This window comes from Natrix helvetica (genome assembly GCF_964273705.1).
Source record: "Natrix helvetica genome assembly, chromosome: Z".
NCBI lineage: Eukaryota > Metazoa > Chordata > Lepidosauria > Squamata > Natricidae > Natrix > Natrix helvetica.
Window position 1 is genome coordinate 112,094,519 of NC_138554.1, and position 25,532 is coordinate 112,120,050.

General features: G+C 36.5%; 1 protein-coding gene across 1 annotated transcript in view; it reads left to right on the plus strand.

The window, feature by feature from the left end:
* Positions 1–25,195, plus strand: part of PIP4K2A (phosphatidylinositol-5-phosphate 4-kinase type 2 alpha) — an 86,376-nt gene extending 61,181 nt beyond the window's left edge. Inside the window, exons 5-10 of the mRNA XM_081933425.1 lie at positions 2,096–2,242; positions 5,496–5,534; positions 8,211–8,324; positions 11,279–11,519; positions 16,301–16,404; positions 17,596–25,195. Coding sequence (XP_081789551.1) covers positions 2,096–2,242; positions 5,496–5,534; positions 8,211–8,324; positions 11,279–11,519; positions 16,301–16,404; positions 17,596–17,676 — 726 coding nt within the window. The 3' untranslated portion in view covers positions 17,677–25,195. The remainder of the gene's footprint in view (positions 1–2,095; positions 2,243–5,495; positions 5,535–8,210; positions 8,325–11,278; positions 11,520–16,300; positions 16,405–17,595) is intronic.
* Positions 25,196–25,532: the final 337 nt, after the last annotated feature.

Consider the following 25,532-nt stretch of genomic DNA (forward strand, 5'->3'; position numbering starts at 1 on the left):
TCATTGCATTCATATTTTGTGATTATCCTGCATTAAGAAGGCAATGATTCAAAATTGGCATTGCCTTCAGATACATTGTATTTATTATGATAATTATTGTTTTTAAATTAATTCATATAATATCAAGGCATCCACATTTATTAATGCAGAACTAGGTGTTTTTCTTCTGTACTTTACTAATTTAATTTTAAGAATATGTTCCCCTGAAAATAAAATATTAGGCTTATAAATTAGGTAAATAAATGAAAACTAACCTTCAATAACTTAAAACCAAATAATAACAGCTATTCATATATTTAGTACATTTCCATAGCACTAAAATTGCTGTACAGCTATAATTTTTTATTTTGTGTAAATGTGTATGAAAAGTTGAGATACCTACTGAGTATCCAATGTTAACAGGATAATCCTTGTAACTCAGGATGTCCCCATTCTCCAGCAATGCCATGAGGTATTGAGGAGTTGAAAAGCTGCTGTGTTGTTGATGACACAACATAGGATGCTTTGCAAGTAGCATATCTTCAGTTTTGGGGGGAGAGGGAGAGTGTGTGTGTGTGTGTGTGTGTGTATTTGTGTTAAAACCCCTGGTATGCCTAAATATGGGAGGAAGGTCACTACTCCCTCATTTCTGTCCTTCGGCTTATTACAGAAGACCATGCAGGCAGAAAACCATATTTTTATTTTTTTTAATGTTGCCTTTTTATATTTGTGTTGTATTTGTACTGATAAATAAATAAAGGGAGACTAGTATAGATCTATTTCGAGCTAATTAGCTCTCATCAGCTAGCCATACCCTTACTGGGATTTGAACCTGGGCTCTATTATTCTTAGGCAGAAGTCTTAGCCACTAAGCTACCTATTTCCCTGGCTCAACTGATAAGGAGGCGAGCCTGTGGCTTAGTGGCTAAGACTTCTGCCTAAGAATAATACAGCCCAGGTTCAAATCCCAGTAAGGGTATGGCTAGCTGATGAGAGCTAATTAGCTCAAAATAGATCTATACTAGTCTCCCTTTATTTATTTATCAGTACAAATACAACATACATACATATATAAATAAAATAAAAATATGGTTTTCTGCCTGCATGGTCTTCTGTGATAAGCCGAAGGACAGAAAGAGGGAGTAGTGACCTTCCTCCCATATTTAGGCATACATTTCAGCAGGATCTCACCTGCCATCTTCAAGCTTGGGCTCAAAATGGAAACGGAGCTGCCGTCTTTCTGTAAATCTTGGTGGGAGGGGATGGGGTGCTGACTTTGTTTCAGTAAGTGGAGTGATTGGTTGTGTGGTTGTATCATGATTGGTAGATTGGTGCTGATTGGTGCTAGCTTATGTGCATTGTTGTTTTGTATTGTAACAGCTTGGGTGGTGGGTGGTGTTCGTTTGTTGGCTAGGGCTGGTTTCCAGATGTTTGGTAGGCGGGAGGTATCATCACGTTTATTCATATTGTGGGTGATGGGATGATACCTCCGGCCTACCAATATATTCATTCATTCATTCATTCATTCATTCATTCATTCATTCATTCATTCATTCATTCATTCATTCTCTGTATACACACACACACACGTAGTGTGTGTGTGTATGTATGTATGTATGTATGTATGTATGTATGTATGTATGTATGTATGTATGTATAGAGCTCTCCTATATCTGCAAGTGGCAGGCTCGAAGGTGGATGTCTTTTTGGGAGAGAATGCTGAAAACCTAGAAATGAAAGTACATAGTTTCTATCTGCTTCAAGTGAACTCTTTAATCATGAGGTGCAGATTTGGGGTGAGAACTAGTAGAGAAGAGAATTGATAGGTTATGGTTATTCCAAATGTATATGGAAATCAAACACATTCAAATAAAATTGAAAATGTTGTATGTTCACCTGTCACAGCCTTATTGAATGTTTAATTCTGTGCAATCTTCATCATGCAAATGCCATCAGTAATTAAAGGATTTAGATACTTCAAAAACGTTTATTTTAACTATTTCTTGATACTGCAATTTTTCATAGTAATTTACTTGTCTGGTTTGATATCACTTTAGGTATCTATATAAGAAAAATATGTAATAACATATAAATTTTTTTTTTAATGCCATTGTAGTTTATAGTGGAATGTCATGGAAACACACTACTTCCACAATTTTTGGGCATGTACCGGCTTACTGTTGATGGAATTGAAGTGTACATGATTGTTACAAGAAACGTATTCAGCCATCGTTTATCTGTTTATAGAAAATATGATTTAAAGGTAAGCACTTTTTTTCCTATGGGCATTACAGTAATTCTGTTAATAGTCCTGCAAAGAAGGAAGGGAAGGGAAGGGAAGGGAGGGAGGGAGGGAGGGAGGAAGGAAGGAAGGAAGGAAGGAAGGAAGGAAGGAAGGAAGGAAGGAGGGAATGAATGAATCTATTAAATACTTTAAAACTTGTAATTACACTGCATTAAAACGTTTCAACAAATGATCTTTATGAGATGTGTTTATTAAATAACATTTGCAGCTTATCCAACAAAACCTTTTATGAAAATAACATAATGTGTGTTGTAAAGTGACTAGGCAGAGAATTGCTAGCTAAAGTAGCTAAGTGCTAATGCTTTCAATCAAAGCCATTTGAAAGGTTAAAAAAAATAGCTGAAGAGGCTATTTTATCCTTAATGCATTTTGTAGGCAGCTGTGTTCTGCACACAGATATTTTTTTCCGTAATGAATAGAAGTACTGCAATAGATTAAATCAGTATCCTGCATCATTTAATATTAAAACTATTTTAGCAAATGACTAAAAAGCCATACTAAGCCATTTCTATTTTTGTCATCTCTATCAAATATATTTTCAATGGCAGTCCTATATCCATTTACCTGGAAGTAAGCTTCATTGATCTTACTTCCTCTGAGTGGATAAAGAGGTGATTATGCAGTTGTTGTTTGAAGTTTGATTGGTTCAAATTAGTTTACCATATCCTGCTTCATTTCCTTAGGCTTGGGGTTAGGAAGTGAGATGGCTAAGAAAAAAACCCTTACACATGAGATTGATTGACTTCTGTCAACTAGGCTTCACAGTACTTTATTTTAAGCAGTTGATACATGCTATATTATCAGAAGAAAATATTGTGCTTTTCCATATAATTTTTTAAAAATATTCTCAGATTTGCTGAGAGACTGGTATAATTGCAAACTATAGAATGTGATAGCTCAGTTGTAGAATGTAAATTATTAATGTTTTATTTATCAACATTATTTTAAAAATATAATAATTAACAATTTGCCTGGGTGTTTAAAAAGTCGCTATTAAGTTTATTTCACATCCTTGGATGTGAAAGTGTGCCATTTTCTTATTTCAGTAAAATCTCTGTTCCTCCATCAATCATGAATGAGTAACAGTCTTAAGAAACAAATGTTTTAGCTCCTGGACCTATAAATATTATTCAAGTGGAAATCAAAGCCATTTCATTAGATGTGGCCTAGAATTTGCTAGTAAAAGTTCCCAGAGGAAAACTAGGATACACAGGTAGTCCTTATCCTGCAACACTTTATTCAATGACCATTCAAAGTTACAATGGCACTGAACAAATGTTGGTTACGATCAGTCCTCAAGAGTTCCAGCTGTCCCAGCACTCCTGTCATCCTGATTGCTATCTGGGTGCTTGGCAACTGGTTTGCCCTTACACTTACAACCAATTGTAGTACCTGAGATCATATGGTCACCATTTGTATCTCTCCCTATTACTTACCTAGAATGTCAGTGGGGAAGCCAGCAGGGAAGGGGTAAGTGTCCCCCACCCAAACACCCTTTCCCAGCTCTTCTCCACTCATGCCACACCAACCACTTTCACACCATTGCTCACTTCCCCCAACCACTTTCACACCATTGCTCACTTTCCCCAACCTCAGTGCCCACACATTCTTCCTTCCTTACCTGTATCTTTTCTGCGTACACTCATGCTCTTGATTATTTGACCACAGTTCTTCCTTCATTAATGACTTTCATTCAGAAACTCTTTGAAGTTATGGCTGCACTGAACAAATGACATTTAGGCCCAGTCTCCAAAGTTACATCTATTGCAAGAGACCCTGCAATCACATAATCAAAATTCAGGTGCTTGGTAGTCAGTGTGCACTTATGATTAGTGGAGCACTTCAATTCATCCCACCTGCCAATCTCCCTTCCATCTCTGTCCTTTTGGCTGTTCTGGCAGTAGTGGGACTGAAATAAAGGCCCAGGCCTTTAGCGATGTGAGCTGACAGCCGCCACCCCTGAGCTCCCACTTCAGCCCTGGCACTGCCACCATCACTGAGAAGTGTTTTCTCTCGATCCCCATGGGATTAAGCCATGGCTAGCCATAATACAAAGCCTCTGTCGTCCCCACTTGTTTTCCCCATCTTCCTCCCACTGCTGACAAGGCACAACCAGCAGACAATGGCTGGGTGCATTAGGCGTTCTTCCCAAGGCAGCATATGCCATTCTCCAACTCACAGGGGCCTTGAGGTGTTTTGGAAGGGTTTGACATCATGCTTTATGAAAGCATTGGTTAGCAGCGGAAATTCTCGTTCCAATTGCTATTGTTAACTAAGGACTACCTGTGCTCCAAAAATACTAGCAGGAAAATGGCAGTTCACCTTTTGAACGTTTTATTATGATGCTACTTGTGATAATATTAAATGAGAGCTAGGTGCAGACTACCCTCCTCCACATCTGCTTTTGGTAGCTGGTATAAGAGTAAAATATAATAGTATGACCTTTGGTAGATGTGTTACTATTTTAATTTTCACACCTATAATTCTTTATTTTGAATTAGCATAAAATATTAAATTTCACTATCCTCTAAACATATCAATATTTTAAAATATTTGACACATATTTAACTGGTTAATTGATCTCTAATATTTTGGGTTCATTTTATAATAAAATGTATGTTTTAAAAAAAATAACACACTATACTGTATATCATCTTGCAAGTGAAATTACAAGTGAATTATCCAGGAAGTGGGATAGTTTGGGGGGGTAGATACATGCTTACACAATGGACACATCTGTGCAGATTATAACACAAGGTGACAACCGTTTTATTAATGCCAGTACTTTAAATTCCTTCCAGAGATTTAAGGAAAACCTCTAAAATTCTCATGTTTGAACAGGCTGAAGTTTAAGAGATATCTATAGAAACAGGTTAATGCATATAATAGTTTATAATAATTATGTGTGACTTTTACCAGTGTATTGCTAACTGGGGGACACTTCCTCTGTTGAAGAATGGTTATGGCTGACATGCTAGACTCCAGATGCTTAGAGTTAGTAGAAGAAAATAGGACCAGGAAAATCTAAATCTCCATGAAGAGAAATTTCTTTTCTTATTATATTTTAATACAGTGTGTTTGAATTTTATACTTGTTCATAATACAATACAATAAGTTTGAGGGACTAAAATAAATTGATGGTGAAAACATTTTTATAAGTGTGTTATTCAGTATTGTTCTAGTGACAAAATGTGCTGTGTTTTTCTTCCAGGGCTCAACAGTAGCAAGAGAAGCTAGTGACAAAGAAAAGGTGTGGCAAAGTTATATTTATACACTTAGTCATCTGCCTTCAACTTGTAAGAAAGGGAAAATTTATGTTAGTTGTGGAGTATTATTCTTGGCAACTTTCTTAGATGTAATTCTATACCTACTTAACCAGCATAAGACAAATTAAACAAACCCATGTGAGGTCTTCTTGGTGGCAGGCTGCATCCAGTATGAGTTAACTTTAATCAAATCTTAGGTATTTCATGAGACTATAACTTTTTTTTCTAAGTCTTACTAGAAACCTGCTGAAAAATTAATATAAATAAATTATTCCAACTACTGTCAATGAAAACAGTCATGATAATGTTGAGAATGGGAAAAAATTATTTAAAACTATCTGAAACACCTCAGTTGTTTTGGCAAAATTACTAGAATTCAGAAGCTGTAGATTTAAAAAAGCACATTTCAATTTAATATGGAGTGATCCTGTTTTTACAGTAATGTCAAGGGTCTAAATTTGTGATGGCGAATCTATGGCACATGTGCCATAGGTAGCACGCAGTTCCCTCTGGGACTAGCTGTTGCCCCAGTTCAGCTCTGTCCTGCATGCGCGTGCGCCTCCTGCCGGCCAACTGGTCATCGGGTCTCTGCTGCGCATGTGCAGATGGCAGGTTGTGTACCCAGGGGGTGGGGGGGGCAGGGCATGTGCAGGGGTCACGTGCACAAGCACTGTTGCCGAGCACATGTGGGGAGAGTATGCACGGGGGCACGCACGCATTGCATTTTGGTGGTTTGGGTGCACACGTGTGTATTTGCACGTCCACGTTCCCCCCTTTGGGCACTTGGTCCGGAAAAGGTTAGCCATCACTTGTATAAATCTTTTGAATTCTTCATTTGTATTGATCTAGAATAGTCGTCTTCAATCTGATACCTCCAGATCACAATTTTTAAAGTTCTCATCTAATATAACCTGGATTGTGGATCCAACACTATACCACGTTGGAGAAGGCTGAGTTGATTATTGTGGAAGCACCAGTTAAACTGAATCCAAAAGTGATCACCTGCTTGTTAAAATAGAAATCCAAAACCAATTTCCTATCATGAGGCTGTCCTAACTATTGTTCAAATGATTGTGGGAAATCAGTACCAACTAAGTTACTTCTGAACAAAATTGGTGTTTTCTTTACATTGTGACAATTTGACAGTGATAATATTAACTTTATCAAAACAGATATTTGAACATAACCCACTTCTTGGCTTAGAGAAGAGTGATAGGCTTCCACAATCATCAGATTCTGACAGCCAATGCTTGATTTTGCTTAATTTTTAATGGTGTATATAGATTACTCAGGAGTAATCTGGAGCATTTTGTGGTTCTCTATCTCTCCTAGAGTTCTATAATGTGACATAGATGACTGTAGTTATAGTGTACAGTTATTTATGGTTGATGATTGAATTTTGCGGTTCAAATCCCAAGCGCCGCATAATGGAGTGAGCTCCCGTTATTTGTCCCAGCTTCTGCCAATCTAACCATTCAAAAGCATGTAAAAATGCTAGTAGAAAAAATAGGAGCCACCTATGGTGGGAAGCTAACAGTGTTCCGCTGCGCCTTTGAGGTTTCGTCATGCCTGCCACATGACCACAGAGACGTCTTCAGACAGCGCTGGCTCTTCAGTTTTGAAATGGAGTCGGGAACGACTAGCACATATGTGCGAGGGGAACCTTTACCTTATATATATTAAAATATGTTTAATACAATCATAAAACAAGCAGTTAGGCCATCAAGTCTTTTCTTAGGGTAAGAATTCAAATTAAAGTTTTGGTGACAATAGCTTTTTGCTAGTCACAGATTCTTCATAATCAGTAGTTTGATCAGGTTGGATTTAGCATTGTGGCCATCTTTTGATAAATTGTAAATAATTCAGAAACAAATATTTTTATGGTCATTTATCAAAAGATATTCACAATATTCCCTTAACATTTTTATTCATAATTATATCACTCTTATTTTTAATCTTCTTTGCCCACAGTGCAGCTTTTTTCCACAAAACTATGTACAAGAAAATAATACAATTATTTTATGAATAATTATTAAATAAATAATATTGTCCGATTTAGGAATCATAATATTTTATGATCCCTAAGCAAGGCATAAAATTAGTTTAAGAACTCCTCACTTCGAATCTTTCATTAATCTTTGTTGCATCTTCTTATCATGGTAAATTGGGGAGAACCTAAGCCTCATATCTGAACTTCTGATTGCACGCATTTTAGCAGAGCATCTGAACAGGATTGCCTGGTTTGTTACTTGCAGAATATTTTATGAATGATATATTTGGAACGTTTTTTTGCTACTTCGTGCCATGCAAAACAGGATTTGATGTTTAAACTGTCAATTATTTTTAATTAACGAAGAAATGTATCAACCATTGATTTATAGATCAGAATGTTTTGTACCTTAGTGATGTAAGCAAATGAAAACACAAGGGATGTGTTAATGAAAGAAGAAAAAAAGATGCTAATGGATTTGTTTTTAATCTTATGTTTGAAAAGGTACCCTATATTCTGGTGCTGTAGCTCTATAATGCCCTCTGGTGGCTGTTATTTTGCATTTTGATGTCTGTTCATGATTAGTTATGTTCTGCGGAGACAATTGACATTTCATTATTCTGTTGCCTTCATTGTTTTGAAATGACTTGTGCTTGTTTGTCTGCCTTAGGCCAAAGAACTGCCAACATTTAAAGACAATGACTTCATTAATGATGGTCAAAAAATTTACATTAATGAAGCCAACAAAAAGATGTTCCTTGAAAAGCTTAAAAAGGATGTTGAGGTAAGAATAAAGGCACTATCCTTGCCAGAAACACTTATACAGTTGTACCGCCTGACTGATATGGCTGTTAACTTAAATATTTCAATATGTTCCTGTAAAGATACATTCAATATATGTGTATTCCTTGAAAAATTGCTTTGTACCTGCTTTGCGGACAGCACCTCTCTCTGGTGTTCTTTAAAAGCAGCCACAACATTGTGGGTTAATGAAACAAGAAAAAAGGCAGCCTGCTTTCATGAATATTAAAACTATGCAACAAATGAGAGACGGCAGAATTGATACCAAAAAACTGGCACATCGCTCATGAGCAACAGGAATGAAGCTGAAGGATCTTTGCTGTCTGCAACTGTCTGGGATTTACCATATTGGTTTAAAACAAGCTGGTAATAAATAGTGAAGCCCTGCCTTTGGTCAAAAACTTCAGATCTCAAACTGAGATTGACCATTTTAAATTCCGCTTTATTCCCTGAATTATAAAATAATTCCTCCCTTATGAAAAGATGTAACACTCTAAGATGTTATCACTATGAAATAATAATTCTGCCTCTTCTCTTCTTAAATGCCTGAATATTCCTGGTATTTTACTTTGAATTGTTAATTTGCACTATGAATATTTGGTGATGTGCCTGTGAAATATGGATCAAATTGTCTTTCCACTGTTTAAATCTAGTGGGTTCTTAAATGATCAGCCATATAATGAGTCTTTTGGTGATTAGTGCATTCAAGCATTCAAAAGCTGTGGTGGCACAGTGGTTAGAATGCAGTAATGCAAACTAACTCACAGTTCACTTCAGGAGTTCAATTCTGACAGCTCAAGGTTGACTCAGCCTTCCATCCTTCCGAGGTGGGTAAAATGAGGATCCAGATTGTTGGAGGCAATGTGCTGACTCTGTAAACTACTTAGAGAGGATTGTAAAGCATTGTGAAGCTGTATATATATCTAAGTGCTATTGCTATTCCTTAAAATCCCTATAGAAATATTATATTTGTATGTAAGCAATTAGTATAAGTTTAGATTCTCAAGTTGATAAAGGTTAGAAATGCTTCATATAATTTATTTTATATTCATCATATTTTTAAAAAAATGTTTGCTGAGAATTAAGCCGATCAGTAACTTTGCTGCTGCAAAAGATTGTGCTTTTCCATCAATTACATTTCAGTTTAAATGCATTTTATTTTTCACACTGACTATATATTTTATTTTTTAGTGATTTTCCTCAGTCTGGCTTGATCCTGATGTGTTAGACTTCAGTTACTATAATGCCTTGCCAATTTGTTCATGAAAGCTGGGAATTATGTGAAGTCTGAGTTGAGCAATAAATCTCAAAATCATAGTGTTGTTTCTTTTTATGGAAGGAGATGCATTTTCTGGAGCTGTCTAATTATTCATTTAGTTTTCTGTTTGCATTCTAATGTGCTCTGACTAATCAATATGCTTTCATTCCCTTAATGTATAAATAGCTTGTATATCAACATTTCTCTTAGAAATCTGGGGAGGAAGTAAATATGATACTGTTCCAGTCTTTCTTTCAGGATTGACTTTCAGGGCCCAAGTAAGCCTGATATTTTTTCATGTGACCTTCTGTGGCTGGTACTTTTAACAGGTAGCTGATATGGACGGGGAAGGAATCAAAATCAGATTAGGGTTGTAGCAAAGAATTGTCTCTGTCACATATCCAATTTACTTAAACTTGCATCTGCTACCAAAATGAACTGAAACATGGGGTCTTGGTATACCAGCAGTTCTTGAGATACGACAGGTCACTTAACAAATGTTCAGTTACAAATGTTCAGTTAAAGACATTGCCAAATTACATAATCTCTATTTCAAAGTTACAAAGGTTGCAGTGCTCCTGTGGTCATTCACTGTTAAAACTGACTGCAGGGATGCTGCAGTGCCCTCTGCCTGTCCCCCATCCCACTCTGCCAAAACTCCACAGGGCTTGGGCCTGTTTCTCACATGTCCTTCAATCATCACACTTCTCTTTTGGATCTCTCTGGACCTCATGTGGGGAAAGAGGGCTGGCCACCTGTCCCTGGGCTGTGCAGAGATGACGCAAAGGCAGCTGCCATTTTGTCCTACCAGCTTGTGGGCAGCGATAAAATGGCATCCCCCAGAAAAACTGCTTCATTTTGTTGCCTTAACTAAATCTGTACAGAAGCTTCTGCAGCACTGTGCAGATCTCATTAAGACAACAAAATGAAACAATTTGTTTCCAGACTGCATGGCAATTATCCGAACATGGTTGCCATTTTGTAGCTAGGACAAAATGGTGGCCAGTTCCAGAACTTACCATATGGTCACACAAAGAAGCAATCCATTCCAATATTCTGGAAGGCCTCGGAGCTCTTCAAAGGATAAGTGAAGAGGAGGGTGTTTGTCCTGGTCAGGTGGAAATTAGGCCTAAGGCCCACCTGACACCGGTGGGAGTGTGAAAAGGCCTGTGGAAACCCAAGGATTAGGAGTAGAGCACAGGGCATGGGGTAAAGGAGGCTTGAGAGGGCCAGGGCATGTGGACCTGTGTCTGTTGCACCCCTGAGGCACCCGATGTTTTACTTAACGGCCCAAGCATTCATTTAATGTTCATTAGAGAAAATAGAGGTGGGGTGTGTGTCATAAGATGAGATATTTCACCTAACAATCATTGCGACATGCAGCCATAATGGGCAGATCCATTATGGACATAATCTTGAGGACAACCTATGGAGACTTCAACATTGCCAAATATAGACTGTGGGAACAGAAAACCTACAGGTTTGGGCAGACATCCTATTCAACTGCTTTAACTTTACCTGTTACATTCTTGAAATACTTTTTGCATCTTTCATTAAACCCCACTTTTTTATTTTCACTTGAACAAATCTATGCTAATACAAACTAACATTTAGTGTAGTAAAGGTATCGTTTTCTGATTGATAATGGATTCCTTTTTTTCCCTGTTATTGCTGTATAGTTCCTTGCTCAATTAAAACTCATGGATTACAGCTTGCTGGTTGGAATTCATGATGTTGAACGAGCTGAGCAAGAGGAAGTAGAATGTGAAGAGAATGAGGAAGAGGAAGGAGAAAGTGATGGGACTCACCCAGTTGGAACACCTCCAGATAGCCCAGGAAATACACTGAACAGTTTGCAGCCTTTAGCCCCAGGAGAATTTGATCCAACCATTGATGTTTATGGTATAAAATGCCATGAAAGTAAGTGGCTTTGCTATAAATTCTTAGACATGAAGGGCATTAGGGTTCCTGTAGAATCTCTGCGTTTTTAAAAATGATCAAAAATATGCTTTATGGAGTTTCTTATTCACCCTAGTAAACACTAAGTTAACTAAGTTGAAACTAAGTTAACAGTATATTAAATTATGGAAAGTCTGCAGCTTGGAGGACAGCAATTTAGCTTTGTATTTATATATTTCAAGTACATATACTTATCACACAGTGTATCTCCAAGTGAGAACAGAATGCATTAAAGTACAATAAAATTAATAATAATAATAATAATAATAATAATAATAACAACAACAACAACAACAACAACAACAACAACAACCCTACTTGGAACAACTTATATCCTCCGACGTTACCTTAACAGTTCCTAGGTCCTTGGTTAGGATTCAAGCTGTTGAGCTACCTACCAACCCCAAAGATTGTGAATCTCACCAAAGATTAACCAAATATAATAATAATAATAATAATAATAATAATAATAATAATAATAATAATAATAATAACAACAACAACAACAACAACAACTACTATTACTACTGCTGCTGCTGCTACTACTACTACTACTACTACTACTACTACTACTTGATCAGTAGGTGCAGCAAAATTTCAAACTGACTACCTACAACGCCATGACCATGTTGCTAAGATTATTCACAGGAAATTGTGCCAAAAGTTTGGAAAATCACTGGGACCATCAGGTTGAGAAGATTTTAGAGAATGAGAAAGTCAAGATCTTGTGGGACTTCAGAATTCATACTGACAGGCACTTGGCTACAACACACCTGACATAACAATAATTGAAAAGAAAAAAGTATGGTTCATTGACATTGCAATACCTGGTGATGCACAAATTGAAGATAAACAGCAAGAAAAAAAATCACAAAATACCTGGACTTACAAATTGAAGTTGAGCAACTGTGGAAAAAGAAATCAAGTGTTGTCCCAATGGTAATTGGAGCCCTTGGAGCAATACCTATTTGAAAATTCTACATTTACCTGACTTGAACAGTCTGACTCTACAAAAAACCACCCTACTTGGAACAACTTATATCCTCCGATGTTACCTTAACAGTTCCTAGGTCCTTGGTTAGGACTCGAGCTGTTGAGCTACCAACCAGCCCCAAAGGCTTTGAATCTCACCAAAGATTAACATCATCATCATCATCATCATCATCATCATCATCATCATCATAACAATAACAACAACAACAACAACAGCAGCAGCAGCAACAGCAACAGCAACAGCAACAATGAAATTGAAGCTCCCTGCAATCGAACTGCAAAAAACTGTGCTACTCGGAACATCGTATATTTTAAGAAGGTACTTGGTTGATACCTAGGATGCTGGCAGCAACCCGTATTAACCTTTAGTACCAGTCAGTTGTATTTGTGATGCATTTTTTAATGTTCCATTGACTGACTTTCACATTTAATGAAAGAAGAAGAAGAAGGAGGAGGAAGGAGGAGGAGGAGGAGGAAGAAGAAGAAGAAGAAGAAGGAAGAAGAAGAAGAAGGAAGAAGAAGAAGAAGAAGAAGAAGAAGAAGAAGAAGAAGAAGAAGAAGAAGAAGAAGAAGAAGAAGAAGAAGAAGAAGAAGAAGAAGAAGAAGAAGAAGAAGAAGAAGAAGAAGAAGAAGATCATCATAAAGCAGCTAAAGTGCTCTGGAACTTTATAATTCAAACAAACAGGCACCTGCCACATAATATCCCAGACTTAACAGTTATCAATAAGAAAGGGAAAAAAATTGAATTATGGGTGGAACGGTACCTGGATGAAGCAGAAGGGAAGAGAGAAAAAAACTGAATAGAATAGAATAGAATCCTTTATTAGCCAAGTGTGATTGGACATACAAGGAATTTGTCTTTGGTGCATATGCTCTCAGTGTACATAAAGAAAAATAAAATAGAATACATTAATCAAGAATCATAAGATACCACACAGTGATCATCATAGGTTACTAGTGAACAATCAAATATACTAGGAAACAAATAAAACAATATAAATTGTAAAGATATAAACAACATGAGAAAATCAGAAAATGCAAAGATCTACAAATAGAGTAGAATCACTGGGGCAAAAGAAAGTAAAGATAGCATCAATAATAATTGGAACCCTAGGTGCAATTTCTAAGAAAGGGAGTTCCCAATCCTCGGACTACTGACTGGTATCGGTTTGTGGCCTGTTAGGAACTGGCTACCTCCATACAGATGGAAGTGAGCAGAGGGCGAGTGAGCAAAACCAAAACCGTCCTCACTGGTCTATGGAAAAATTGTCTTCTACAAAACCAGTCCCTGGTGCCAAAAAAGATGGGGACTGCTTGAACCACTAGCAGTGCACCACTTGAACACCATCAGCATTGACAAATTCATCATCAATCAATTACAAAAGGCAGCTTTATACAGAATAGCTTACATTCTGCAACAATACCATCAAATATCCACAACTGCCTATCCAAGGGTAGGACTCAATAGATGGACAAAAATGCCAAATCGAGTCTGAAAGTCTGGCTGACTGTAGACAAGTCAATAAAATTATAAATACAATAAAACAATAAAACACAATCAAAATAAAATAAAATGCAAGCACATAAAATCTACAGTTCATGGCCATAATAATGTGATTTATTTATTCCATCATAAACATACATACTTGATTGCAAATAGAATTATTTTCTGCAGCTCAGGGAAATGGAAAAGTTAAGAAATGCTTAGTTAGTACCCCAGAAGGAGTACTTTTATTTTACTTAGAAAATTTATTTACTAAACAATACTATTTTAAGTATTGTCAAATAAACCACAGCTATTAGTGTGAGTGAATAGAAAGAAAAAGCAAGTCATTGCTTTGGCATATTTCCCAAAATTTTCAGTCTTTTCTGCAGAAAAGAAGCTCAGTTCCATATTCCAGATTAACACAAACCTATTTCTATTATCACTGTTGAGCACAATTTTTTTTTCTTTAGAAAATTGTTCTTTTAAAAAATTGTGCTCAACAATGATAATGTAAATGGGTTTGTTGATCTCTTGGTCTGTGTTCATATAGCATTTCAAAATTGGCAGATTTAACCCAAGTGTTGTATATTAAAGCAAAATAAATAACATATTTCTGTTTTTTGTTTAATCTTTGCTCCATTGTCAACGTATTTGTGACAGTCATGTAAGTCTACTCAGAAGCAATCTATTTAACCTTGTTGAAGCTTTCTTCCAATTATGATTACAAATTAATTGTAGAATTCAAAAGAGTTCTGAAAATTAAGACAGAAGTCAGAAGTATGGTACATCAAATATACACCCATTCTTCACATTCTTAGTATCTGACACTGCTTAAACATGTAGATGTGTGCTCCAACTTCTTTCAGTCCCAATCATTTTCTTTAGTAGATGAGTCAGAACTAAAGCCCTCATAAATGTAATAATTTTTAAACAAAATAAAGGATTTCAAACCATCTTTTAAAGGAAGTTGACTAACAACAACAAAAAACCCACTCTTTGGAGAAGAATTGCCTTTTTTAAAATTTTGTCTCCCCAGTGTTTAGCATTTCAAGTAATGAAACAATTATATATGCATTAACTTAGGAGCCAGTTTGGAGTAGTAGATGAAGCACCAGGTTAGAAACCAGGAGATTGTGAGTTTTAGTCCTACTTTAGGCATATAGCCAGAGTAACAGTGCCAACCAGTTTTTCTCAGCCTAGAAAGCAAGCAAGGGCAAGTCACCTCCAAAATCTTGCCAAGAAAACATCAGGGGATTGCTTCTTGGAGAAGAACATTGGCTCAAATCAATTTCTCTTTATGTCAACTCTGTAGGATATAACATATATGTGATATTAGTATTTCATTCTGTTACATTATTCAAAATGCATCCTAGATGTACGAAATTAGAGGCAGGGAGGATTACTGAAGTCATCTAGAATAACGTCCACCCAATATATGAATCCACTAGTGCAGCATCTGTAAAGATGGCCATCCAGCTTCTGTTTAAGCATCTCCAGCCAAGGGAGGTTCCCTACATCCTGAATAATCTTCTCCATGTTGAACCTCTTTGCGTTAGGAATTTTCTCCAGATGTCCAGCTAACATTAATATTCACTGTTTCTTTTCCTGTCTTCTGGAACAACTCTAAACAATTCTTCCATCTTGTACATGACAGCCTTTCAGATAGATAAAGACAGCGGTCCTATATCCTTGCAGTATTTTCTTCAGACTAAACATACCTAACCCCTCCAAATGTTTCTCAGGTTTTTCCTTCTGGTACCTTATCATCTTGGTATACTTTGCAATCAGGACTTATCTGATTTTAAACTTTTAGGAACTCATATCTTATCTTGTCTTCTATCAAACCATTGTAATCTAAACATTTATTGGTGGAATGTGCATGGATTTTCTTGCAGTTTAAGATTAAGTTTTAATTTTATAAGCCACCTACAGTCACATGTGTGAGATGTGTGGCTGTATAAATCAAATAAATAAAATAAAAAGTGCTGAATTCTACCTGCCTTTTATAGCCAGGTACAGCTGATTTTAAGAGGTTTAATAAAATGTTTTATATTTGAACTCATTCACCAACCCTGTAACATATCATCACAATACTTCCTATTGTCAGACTTGAGATACTTTTGTTCAGACTGATTATGTGGGTTCAAATTCAAAGTGTGAATTTGTTGAAGCAGTTATCCCAATTTATATTTGTTTATTTAACAATCTCCCTAGGTACGGTTTAATTTTATTTCCCCATCTCTTCCCTACTCTCTTCCCACAGATGCAGCTAGAAAAGAGGTATACTTTATGGCTATTATTGACATTCTTACTCATTACGACGCCAAAAAGAAAGCTGCCCATGCTGCAAAAACTGTGAAACATGGGGTGAGTAAGCCTCCATTGCAGGGTCCTGTCAAGGATTTTCAGGGGTTGGATCATTAAAGGGTTTTCAAATAAAGATGCTTACATTCCCCTGTCTCTCTATATCTGTATACAATGAGGAGAGATCAGATGTGAGAGGCGTTACCACTTTGTCTCACAAAGCAGTCATGCAAGTATGGCTCAGTTAACTTTGGAAATTTGTTATTGAGTGAGAATGAACCACGTTCATCAAATTACATTTCCTTCTGAAAGGATTTTCTCTTTTATTTATGAGACTCCTATAACTAGGCTATTATAAACCCTAAATAATTTCTGGAATAGTTTGAACGTCTGTAAAGTAGAACCGTCCTTGCAAATAGAGAATGTAGTTTTCATTGCTTCAAGAATCACCCCAACTTTTGAAAACATGTTGAAGATTTCTCTCAAACTTCTCTCAAAGGGAGGGCTAGGACCCATATGGAGAGAATGGAGGTTTGGGTTTTATTTAAAGGTAAATAAGTAATTTAAGCCCCCACAAAGTTTATGGTACTATTTTCATCCTGTCTTCTTCAGGGCACCAGAATATACTTTTTGTAATCCGGTACCAAATCAATTTTTTAAAATTCGGTATACTGTAAATGGGCATGCCTTATTATATGACAGTCAACACTTTATTCACATAAAAGTGCAATTACATTAGAATAAGATAAAAGGTTGGAATAGATAGATCTTGAATGAATGTTTGCTTCCTTCAATTTCTCTGTATTTTATTTAATAAGTGTATTTGAGGAGGTTCTACCTCAGCCTCCCTCCATCTCTCCTCTCTTCTCCCTTCCCTTCCTTCCTCCCCTCCTTCCTTTCCTCTCCCTCTTCCTAACAAATCAGCTATTTGCTATTTGCTATTCCTTATTATTTTTGTTTTCAATGAATGCTTAAGGTTAATGGCATTCAAAGCATTCTTTGAAATAAAGAGTATGTTTGAGATGCATGCTAGTTTTTCATTAAAAAAAAAAAGACTCTGAAAAATAAAATAGGATAGATTGTGGAGCCTTCGGGCACAAAGGAAAGTATACTTAAACAGTCTTCTATCCTAAGCTAGGAATTGGAATAGCTGAGCATAAATGAACAACACCAGATTGGGAAATACAGATGTAAGATGGCCTAAACTTTTAAATTTAATTTGTGTCTCATCATCATCATTTTCTGGTTTTACAGGCTGGTGCAGAGATTTCAACGGTTAATCCTGAACAGTATTCAAAACGGTTCTTGGACTTTATTGCCAACATCTTAACGTAACCTAATGCTCTTTTGGACAGTATAAGGTCTAGAAGAAGCAGCAAAATTGCTACAAGTGTGTTAAGGGGTCTTTAAGAAAGCTTCTTTTAAAAGGAACTCATTCTCTTTCTTGCAGAAGGCAGCCCCCACCCCACCCCTCCCATTTACATCTGCTGGCAAAGATGACTTACTGGGGTGAAATATTTGCTTTTACAGCTGCCTGATTATGCCCAGCGTAGTTTTAGCTATTTCTGACATGTATGTGTGTGAGAGACTGTATGTGTGTATGAGTGTGCAAAAATGGATATAAATTAACTAATAATAACTAAAATAGATCAGCTCCTACTCAATGTGCATTGCAACAACACCTCTCTGTGGATATTAGCTGAAATAGAATGAATGCAGAAAAGATATTGTGGAAAGGGAAGAAAAAACTAGGTGCATGTTGGAACCTATAATATTGGAATCAAAGCTATAAACTGTGGATCAGTTTAAAATTTGAACTGAAAGATGCAAGATAATATAGGTGGTAATTATGACTCTGATCTTATTGTGAACGTTACACTTAACAACCCTGCATGTTTGCACTCCTTAAGAATAACCCCCATTTGCTGGAAGCTTTTCCTCTTGGCAGTTTTTTTTTTAACCTATATTACTAAGTGAGCCCATTGCAACAGGAAAGAGTCTTCCAGCAACACAGAAGTTTGGCTCTTGTTTTATTAAATTCTGATGCCATAATCATTCTGTGTATTTGCCAAGGGCAAAACTCATTTTGAGAATCAGGGTGGGAAAATATAGACTGTTTAATTGTCTTGTAACATGGAGATTTTGCATTGTATGTTTATCATATAGAAGCTGAGTATAGTATAAAGAAATTCAAATATGCTCTTTAGAAAAATTAATTGTTAGGGGCAATAATGGCATTTTCCCCACATGAACAAAGATGTAGAAAGGTTTGCTCATCTGTAAGAGATCAAAAGAAGACATTAAATGCTTATATGTGCTGTTTTTAAAATATTTTATTAAAATATTCTTTTCTAAGCCCTATATTTTATTGTTTACATTGGAAGGAAAACAGGGATGCTCTTGAGTTTGCTAGAGAATCTGAAGTTTACATGTAAAGTTACTTTGCAGTACAGATAAAGTAATTTCTTGAATTGTAACATGCAGTAATGTATCAGAGCATATATTTTATTCACCATTGTGATAGAATCTTTTTTTACAACAGTGACAGACTGTTTTGAAGTATTTTAAATGCTATTTTAATTATATTAATTTAGCTCTGGGTCTCTCTAAATTATATTGTTTAAATGGTTGCCTAAAACTCTGCTGTTCCCTACAATCTGCTGGTTTTTATTTTTGGAGGTTTTGAAAAGGACAAAATTAGAGATGCTTAAAATTATATTCTGTATGTATGACCTGTACAAAAACAATGTGCCTTTTAAAATTCTTTGTTTAAGTAGACATTCATAGGCATGTTTTAAGAAGAAATAACATCCTGCAATTTATAATTTTATTCCTGGAGTGCCAGATTGCCTTCTTATTAATATAATGACAGTACATTTACAAATTTGGAACACGTAACATTAACTAGAAAATTCTGGTAAAATAACAACTGATCTTGCAATCTTATGTGGTCAGGAGCAATATCATCTCTGTTAATAACTGTGGGTTGTTTTTTAAAAGATCTTATTACCTTTTAAAAATATATCTCAGTAGGTTTTCATTTCCCCCCCATAATAATGCATCAAGAATTAATAGTTTTTTAAAAAATAACTAACCCTATTCTTCCTCCTGACGCCTCGTATTTGGTCTAGAAAAGAGTTGAGGACATTTCAAAGTTAGATGTGTGTTTGTGTGTCCATGCAAAAGCAAATTACACAGGCGTTCCAAAACATCCAATGAGAATTTATTAAATAAGGAGCTAATTAGAATTGGGGAAACCTAGTATGAACTCTATCATAGCATAAAACAATAGAGCATACTCCCAGAGCTATATCCTACCTCCGTGCTTGGAAGGCGCAATGGAGGACGGATGCTGCTCTGGGAGTATGCTCTATGCTTGTACGCTCTGCAGCCCACAACCATAGAGCGTACTCCAAGAGCTGCATCCATCCTCCAAGCTTTGAAAGCTGCAAAAATATACCCAAGCAGTGGGCGGCGCCAGCAGCGGAGATGCCCTGGCTCTGCAGGTACTGTAGAGTTAGCCAAGGGCATCGTGAGCCTGCAAGCATTGAGTGGAAAAGCCGCTCGCGCAACCTCTCCTCTCCAGCCCCATTCACTCACCTAGGGGCATTCCGAAGGCACCAGGCCGTGGGAGGCAGAGGGCAGCGAACAGACACAGGTGTTGCTTGGTGTCTTCCGGATACCGCTAAGTCGGTCAGCGGTGCTGTGCCTGGCTGGAAAGGGGGGTTGTTGAGCGGCTGCTTGTGAGCGTGGTCACCTCATGGCTGCTGTGTTGCTGCTGCAACAGCGCAACACAGCCATTTGACCCTGAGGCTGTACCCGCCTCTTCAGGAACCCACTCGCAAGAGAGCAGCTGCCCGGCAACCCACCTCTTCAACTGGGCACAGCACTGCTGACCGACCTAGCAGTACCCCGAAAGCACCAAGCAACGCGAGCACCTTTGCCCCCCACCTCGTTCCCACAGCTTGGAGCCTTCGGGATACCGCTAGGTCGGCGAGCGGTGCTCTGTCTGGCCGGAGGGGTGGGTTGTCCAGGGGGCTTATTTTTGGGGGGCGGCTAATATTTTTGCCCACCCGAAATATGTGGCAAGGCTTTAGTTTCAGGACAGGTCGTATTTTCGGGGAAACACGGTAAAAGTGTTGGATTATCTTGCTAGAATCTATAAAGACACCTGGAAGAGATTCCTGACTGATCCTCTGGAGATCACTGGGATCTGCCAGTGTAGACAACATTCAGCTGCTCCAGGATTCATGGTATATTTGGGCATAAAGCTTTTTTTCTTTAAAATACCAATGAAAATCCTGATATGCATTTCCTTAGCAAGTTTAGTTTTATTTGTTGTTTCAAAATATAAAGTGCTGTTTTAGGTTTTAATAATTGATTCATACAGGATACTCAAAATCGCATCCTTCTGTTTTAGATAACATGGCAAACGTTTTGAGTTAGGGCAATGGTTCCAAACCTTTTTTTGACCACGCCCCACCTAAGCATCTCTAAAATCCTGATCCCCACCCTCACCCCACCCGTTACATAACATTCTTACTTTACTCAAAAAGTGAACTCTACTCACACGGAGCAAGCCTAAAAGGCCATTAACTTGGTTTAAATAAGGTTCAAATTGCTCCCACTAAAAATCAAATTGCCCCCCCCCCATGGGGCATGAGCCCCACATTGGGAACCACTGAGATAGGGTAAAATGAACAATGATTAATAATTGATTTGAAGGGATAGAGTATACACATGTATTATTCCTAAATATCATACCTATTTTAGAAACTCCTTTCTTGCTTGGGATCCAATTTATTTTTATAACATTCATGCCTTTAAACATTTTATTCTTTATAAATGAACTTCAAATTTCCACAGGGAAGATATTGTTGCTGTTTTATAGACCAGCTATGTCCCAGTTGATATATGGCCACTAAATGAAGTGGTACCTCTCTTCTTATCTGAATTTCTACTGGTTCAATTGGATATGTAATGTGATTGGGTGGACAGTCACCGTAAATATTACTACCATGGGTGACTTTTCAGATTTATTAATAAATGTAACTATTTTTTATTGCATTACAGATTGTATTTTCTCACTTATGTTATTATTCTATACAATCCTAGGCTCTTCAAATAAGGCTCCCTGACATTATGGGCTTATATGCTGCTTGTGCTTCAGTGTAGACTAAAATGATATGTGTAGTCATTGGTGGGATCCTCCCGGTTTAATAACCAGTTCAGTGATTGTGCGCTTTGCACATGCGCATATGCAGTTTTAAGAAATCTTCACTTCCAGGTTTCTTTGGAGGAGTAGCACAGCTGATTCGCGCGGCAATCTGCTCTGCACGTGAATCAGCTGAGAAGATAAAGGTAGGAAAATAGCACTGGCAGGCCGGTGGGCCCATCTGATCGTCAGGGGGGAACCGGTTTGCTCTCAGCTCATTGTCAGAGCTACCGGTTCGCCCGAACTGGTTCAAACCAGTAGAATCCCATCCCTTTGTGTAGTTCTCTAGAATGACATATGCTCCCACTACTAGTTCCTTTTTGTATTCCCTCTTAAATTAATATTCAAAAATCAGATCTGCACATTTTCTTAAGGTCAATGTGCAAAAAGTGGAGCCAAAAATATTGGATCCTTTTATTTTATTGCATTTTTTGTCCAATTTTGCAGTTTCAAGGGCAATCTGCAAGGTTTAAGGTATCCATTTCATCCTTTAAAAATTCTGAATGCACAAATGGATCTCAACTCCACACACATTACAAGCCTAGCTCCTAATATACCACATAAAGTGTGATGCAGCTGTTGGAGAATATGGTTCATATTTCCAAATGTTACCTTCATTTTTTTTCTTATCTCTTCCCATGACAAACATGGTATGTCTTTCAGTTTTTCTCCCTTGATTATTTTTCTGCTATATTTTTTAAAAGGCAGGATAGGTTTTATGAAAGCATCATTCCCCTAAAAAAAAGAATGTTCATTCTGTTTCATTTGTTATACAGTCAGCATTTCTCCAGGCCAATTTCTACCTGACTGGTTAATTATTATACTTATCCCAGTTCTGTAGTCAAGTGTCTCCTTTTATCAATAAGATAAAACAATGTCCTTCATAAGTAGCAAAACTACTTATTTAAAGTTTTAAATATGTATATAGATATATATAACCTATAAATATGGTTATTGCTCTTTTTTGAATGCATGGCATTCCCAATAGTTCCTATAAACTGATAGCCACAGGTCACATTGTTTTTTGAGAGCTTATATTTTAGCTTTTGCCACAATCTTTTCCCCTTTTTTTTAACGTTTGAGTATATTGATCTATTATATTGCTTTGTCATTTTATAACCAGGGCACTTAAACTTTCTTTTTCTAATTTCTTCCAAGTTTCAGTTGTGTTTTTCACTCAGAATGCCATCTATAATGGAATACTTATCCTCTGCGCTATTGTTACCACAAAGAAATGTAGCCTTTTTTTCCTTTTGCACTGCTCAGTTTGGTTAACCTATTCGAATAATCCTATTGTTCTTGAACTCTTATTTTCCTAATGATTTCTTGCAGATGTTGCAGATGTTTGAACCAATTAATGGTTTAGCACTATGATCGTCCATCAGATGAATTTCAAAATGGTTAATCCTTTGTTTTTCTATTTGAATACTGTTTCATTTAATTTTCAACCCAGTTTCTTCTTTAATGACGTTTCCATCCTCAAAACATCATATGGAATGACAGAGGACCTAATCTGAAAGTGTTTCAGATTAGATCCTCTTGAATACCTCATGTCTGCAAATTGCAATAGCACTGCTTTGGAGATACTATTAACTAAACACTCCCCAAAAACTCAGTGTGTTAAGTGCCTATTTACTATTGATAGTTTTTCTATTCTCACCTGTATTCTTCTGTCCCAGTTTCTTTGTCTTAAACTTTATCAATCATAACTGCAGGTCCACATTTTATATTTCAGTTATTTTTGCTAAAATTCTCAGTATTTATTTCCTTTTGAATGCCTTGATGGTCTTTAAACAATAATTATTCTGTAGATAGAATGGACAATATGTCCTATGCAATTTGGAAATCCTCAGCAAGAGTACTTTGGAGAATGAAAGGAGCGTCATTCTGTATCTACCATTTGATTCCAGGAAAATGCATGGCTGTTTTAAAGAGCTTCACACAGAGAGTATGTTTGTGCTACAGCATGGTTACAATAATTTCTTTGGATCTAAGCAGACTCCTGGTAGATAGCTTTAATATTCCCTTTACCTGATTGCAAAAAAAAAACTTAGGTTTATGCATTATGCTAAGACAAAATGTGATTGATTGACTTTATGAACCCACTTTAATGTTTGTAAAGCATATTTTATGGCTTAATATTTGGGTGAATTCAACCAATAAATTACTCCATCCTATACTGGCCACTGCAGTTTAAGCTCTAATCTTGGAACTGACACTGGCAATATCCATCCAAATTTAAGTGCAACCTTCAATTATGTTAGAGATGTCTAATGAGTCAATAAATTAAAGTCTGCTTTCCGATTCTGAATACAATATGGAAAAATATGTGTGTGTTTAAATTCAAGCTTCTGCATTCTGATTTATTGAGAGCCATGTCTATCCATGATAGGGCAACCACTTCCATTTTTAGTGTTGTCTGCTACTTATTTCACTTTGTCTTATGGGCTGATTTATTGTGAATTTGGTTGGTTTCATATGTTACTATTTACAAATTGTCACAAGGTGATTTTTTACAAAGATGAGCTTTTGGTCATGGTTTGTTCAATTAAAGAGAATAATTTTTGTTGTAGTAACATACCTTATATAGAAACCTAAGCTAGCAAGATTTTAATATACCATTACTATCAAACAGCTCATTGCAAATCTCACCACTTTTTAAAATTTAGATTCAAGTTATAAAGGTTACTGGATTTGAAGTTCATAATTTCTTGGGACTCTTAAAACAATTCTTTTAAAACATTTTGTTAATTAATATTCAGCCATGGGGGGAATCCATATATTGCTATGTGTATTATTAATTACGTAATTGACACAAATTTTTAGTTCACCAGACGGGTCATTTACAGGAGAATATATCATTCTGACTTGATTCCATGTATTTTTAAGTTTAACAAACAGTCCTGAAAAGGAATCTGAAATTTAAAACTTGAATGATATGTTCTACAGTAGATCTAACTGAATGGTAGACCCTAGGATACCTTATTTTAGCAACCATGAAAATATATGAGCCAGGTTTACTATTACTTTTAACATTTATTCAATGTAGCATGATTATTAGAAGACAGAAACGAGATATATTTGGACAACAGAATATGCTAGGAATACTACTCTGTACATCAGGCATACCTAGATTTTTCTTATGATCCCGGTATGCCTGTCCGTAGATGTCCATTTAGTCTCCTTCTAGAATCCATATTGGTTCTAAATTGTACCACCATTTGATCTTCCTGGTGATGTTAATAGTACTGTATTGTGTTTGTACATCTCTGTATTTTTCTGCATTAAGTTGATAACTGGCTTCAGTTTTTTATTCCTTCTCTCATACATGGAAAATTCCTGATCTCCAATATCATATGAATGTTATATTTCTTAGAATACATAGTGGCATCTAAGTTTAATGAGACTACAAGAATATTTCTGGGAGACCATGTTACATTAAAGAGTAATAATTCCATTATGGCCAATTACCATGTGTGTTCAGCACCTTTTCTCTCTGTAATTGTCTTTGCCATTCATTATCTGTTAAACTGTTTGGAGAGGTGAGGAAGTTTCATATTGTATCACCTATCTCTAAAAAATATACTCTAGATATGAGTAAGGCTTTATAAAATAAAGCACTTTTGATTTGCTAGGAAACCCTGTCTCTTTGTATTTGTATCCTTCGGACATTTACGTAGCAAATCCATAATAGCTCAAATTTTCATTGATTTACAGTTGATGGAATATCTTCCCTAAGCTTTGATATTAAATGTATTTTATGGTATACCATAATATTTACGCCAACTTGAAAGTGAGGACTATTCAAAGTTCATGATGGCAAATTGAGAGAAGATCTTGAAGGCCCTCCACTTTGTTGGAGAATGGAACTTGAAGGTAACTTACTAAGAAGAAGGGCAAATAGTTTTCTGAGGAAATGGAATTATGTGTCATTATGCAAATGTGCATATAAAAGGTTTGGTTGCACAGTGCAATT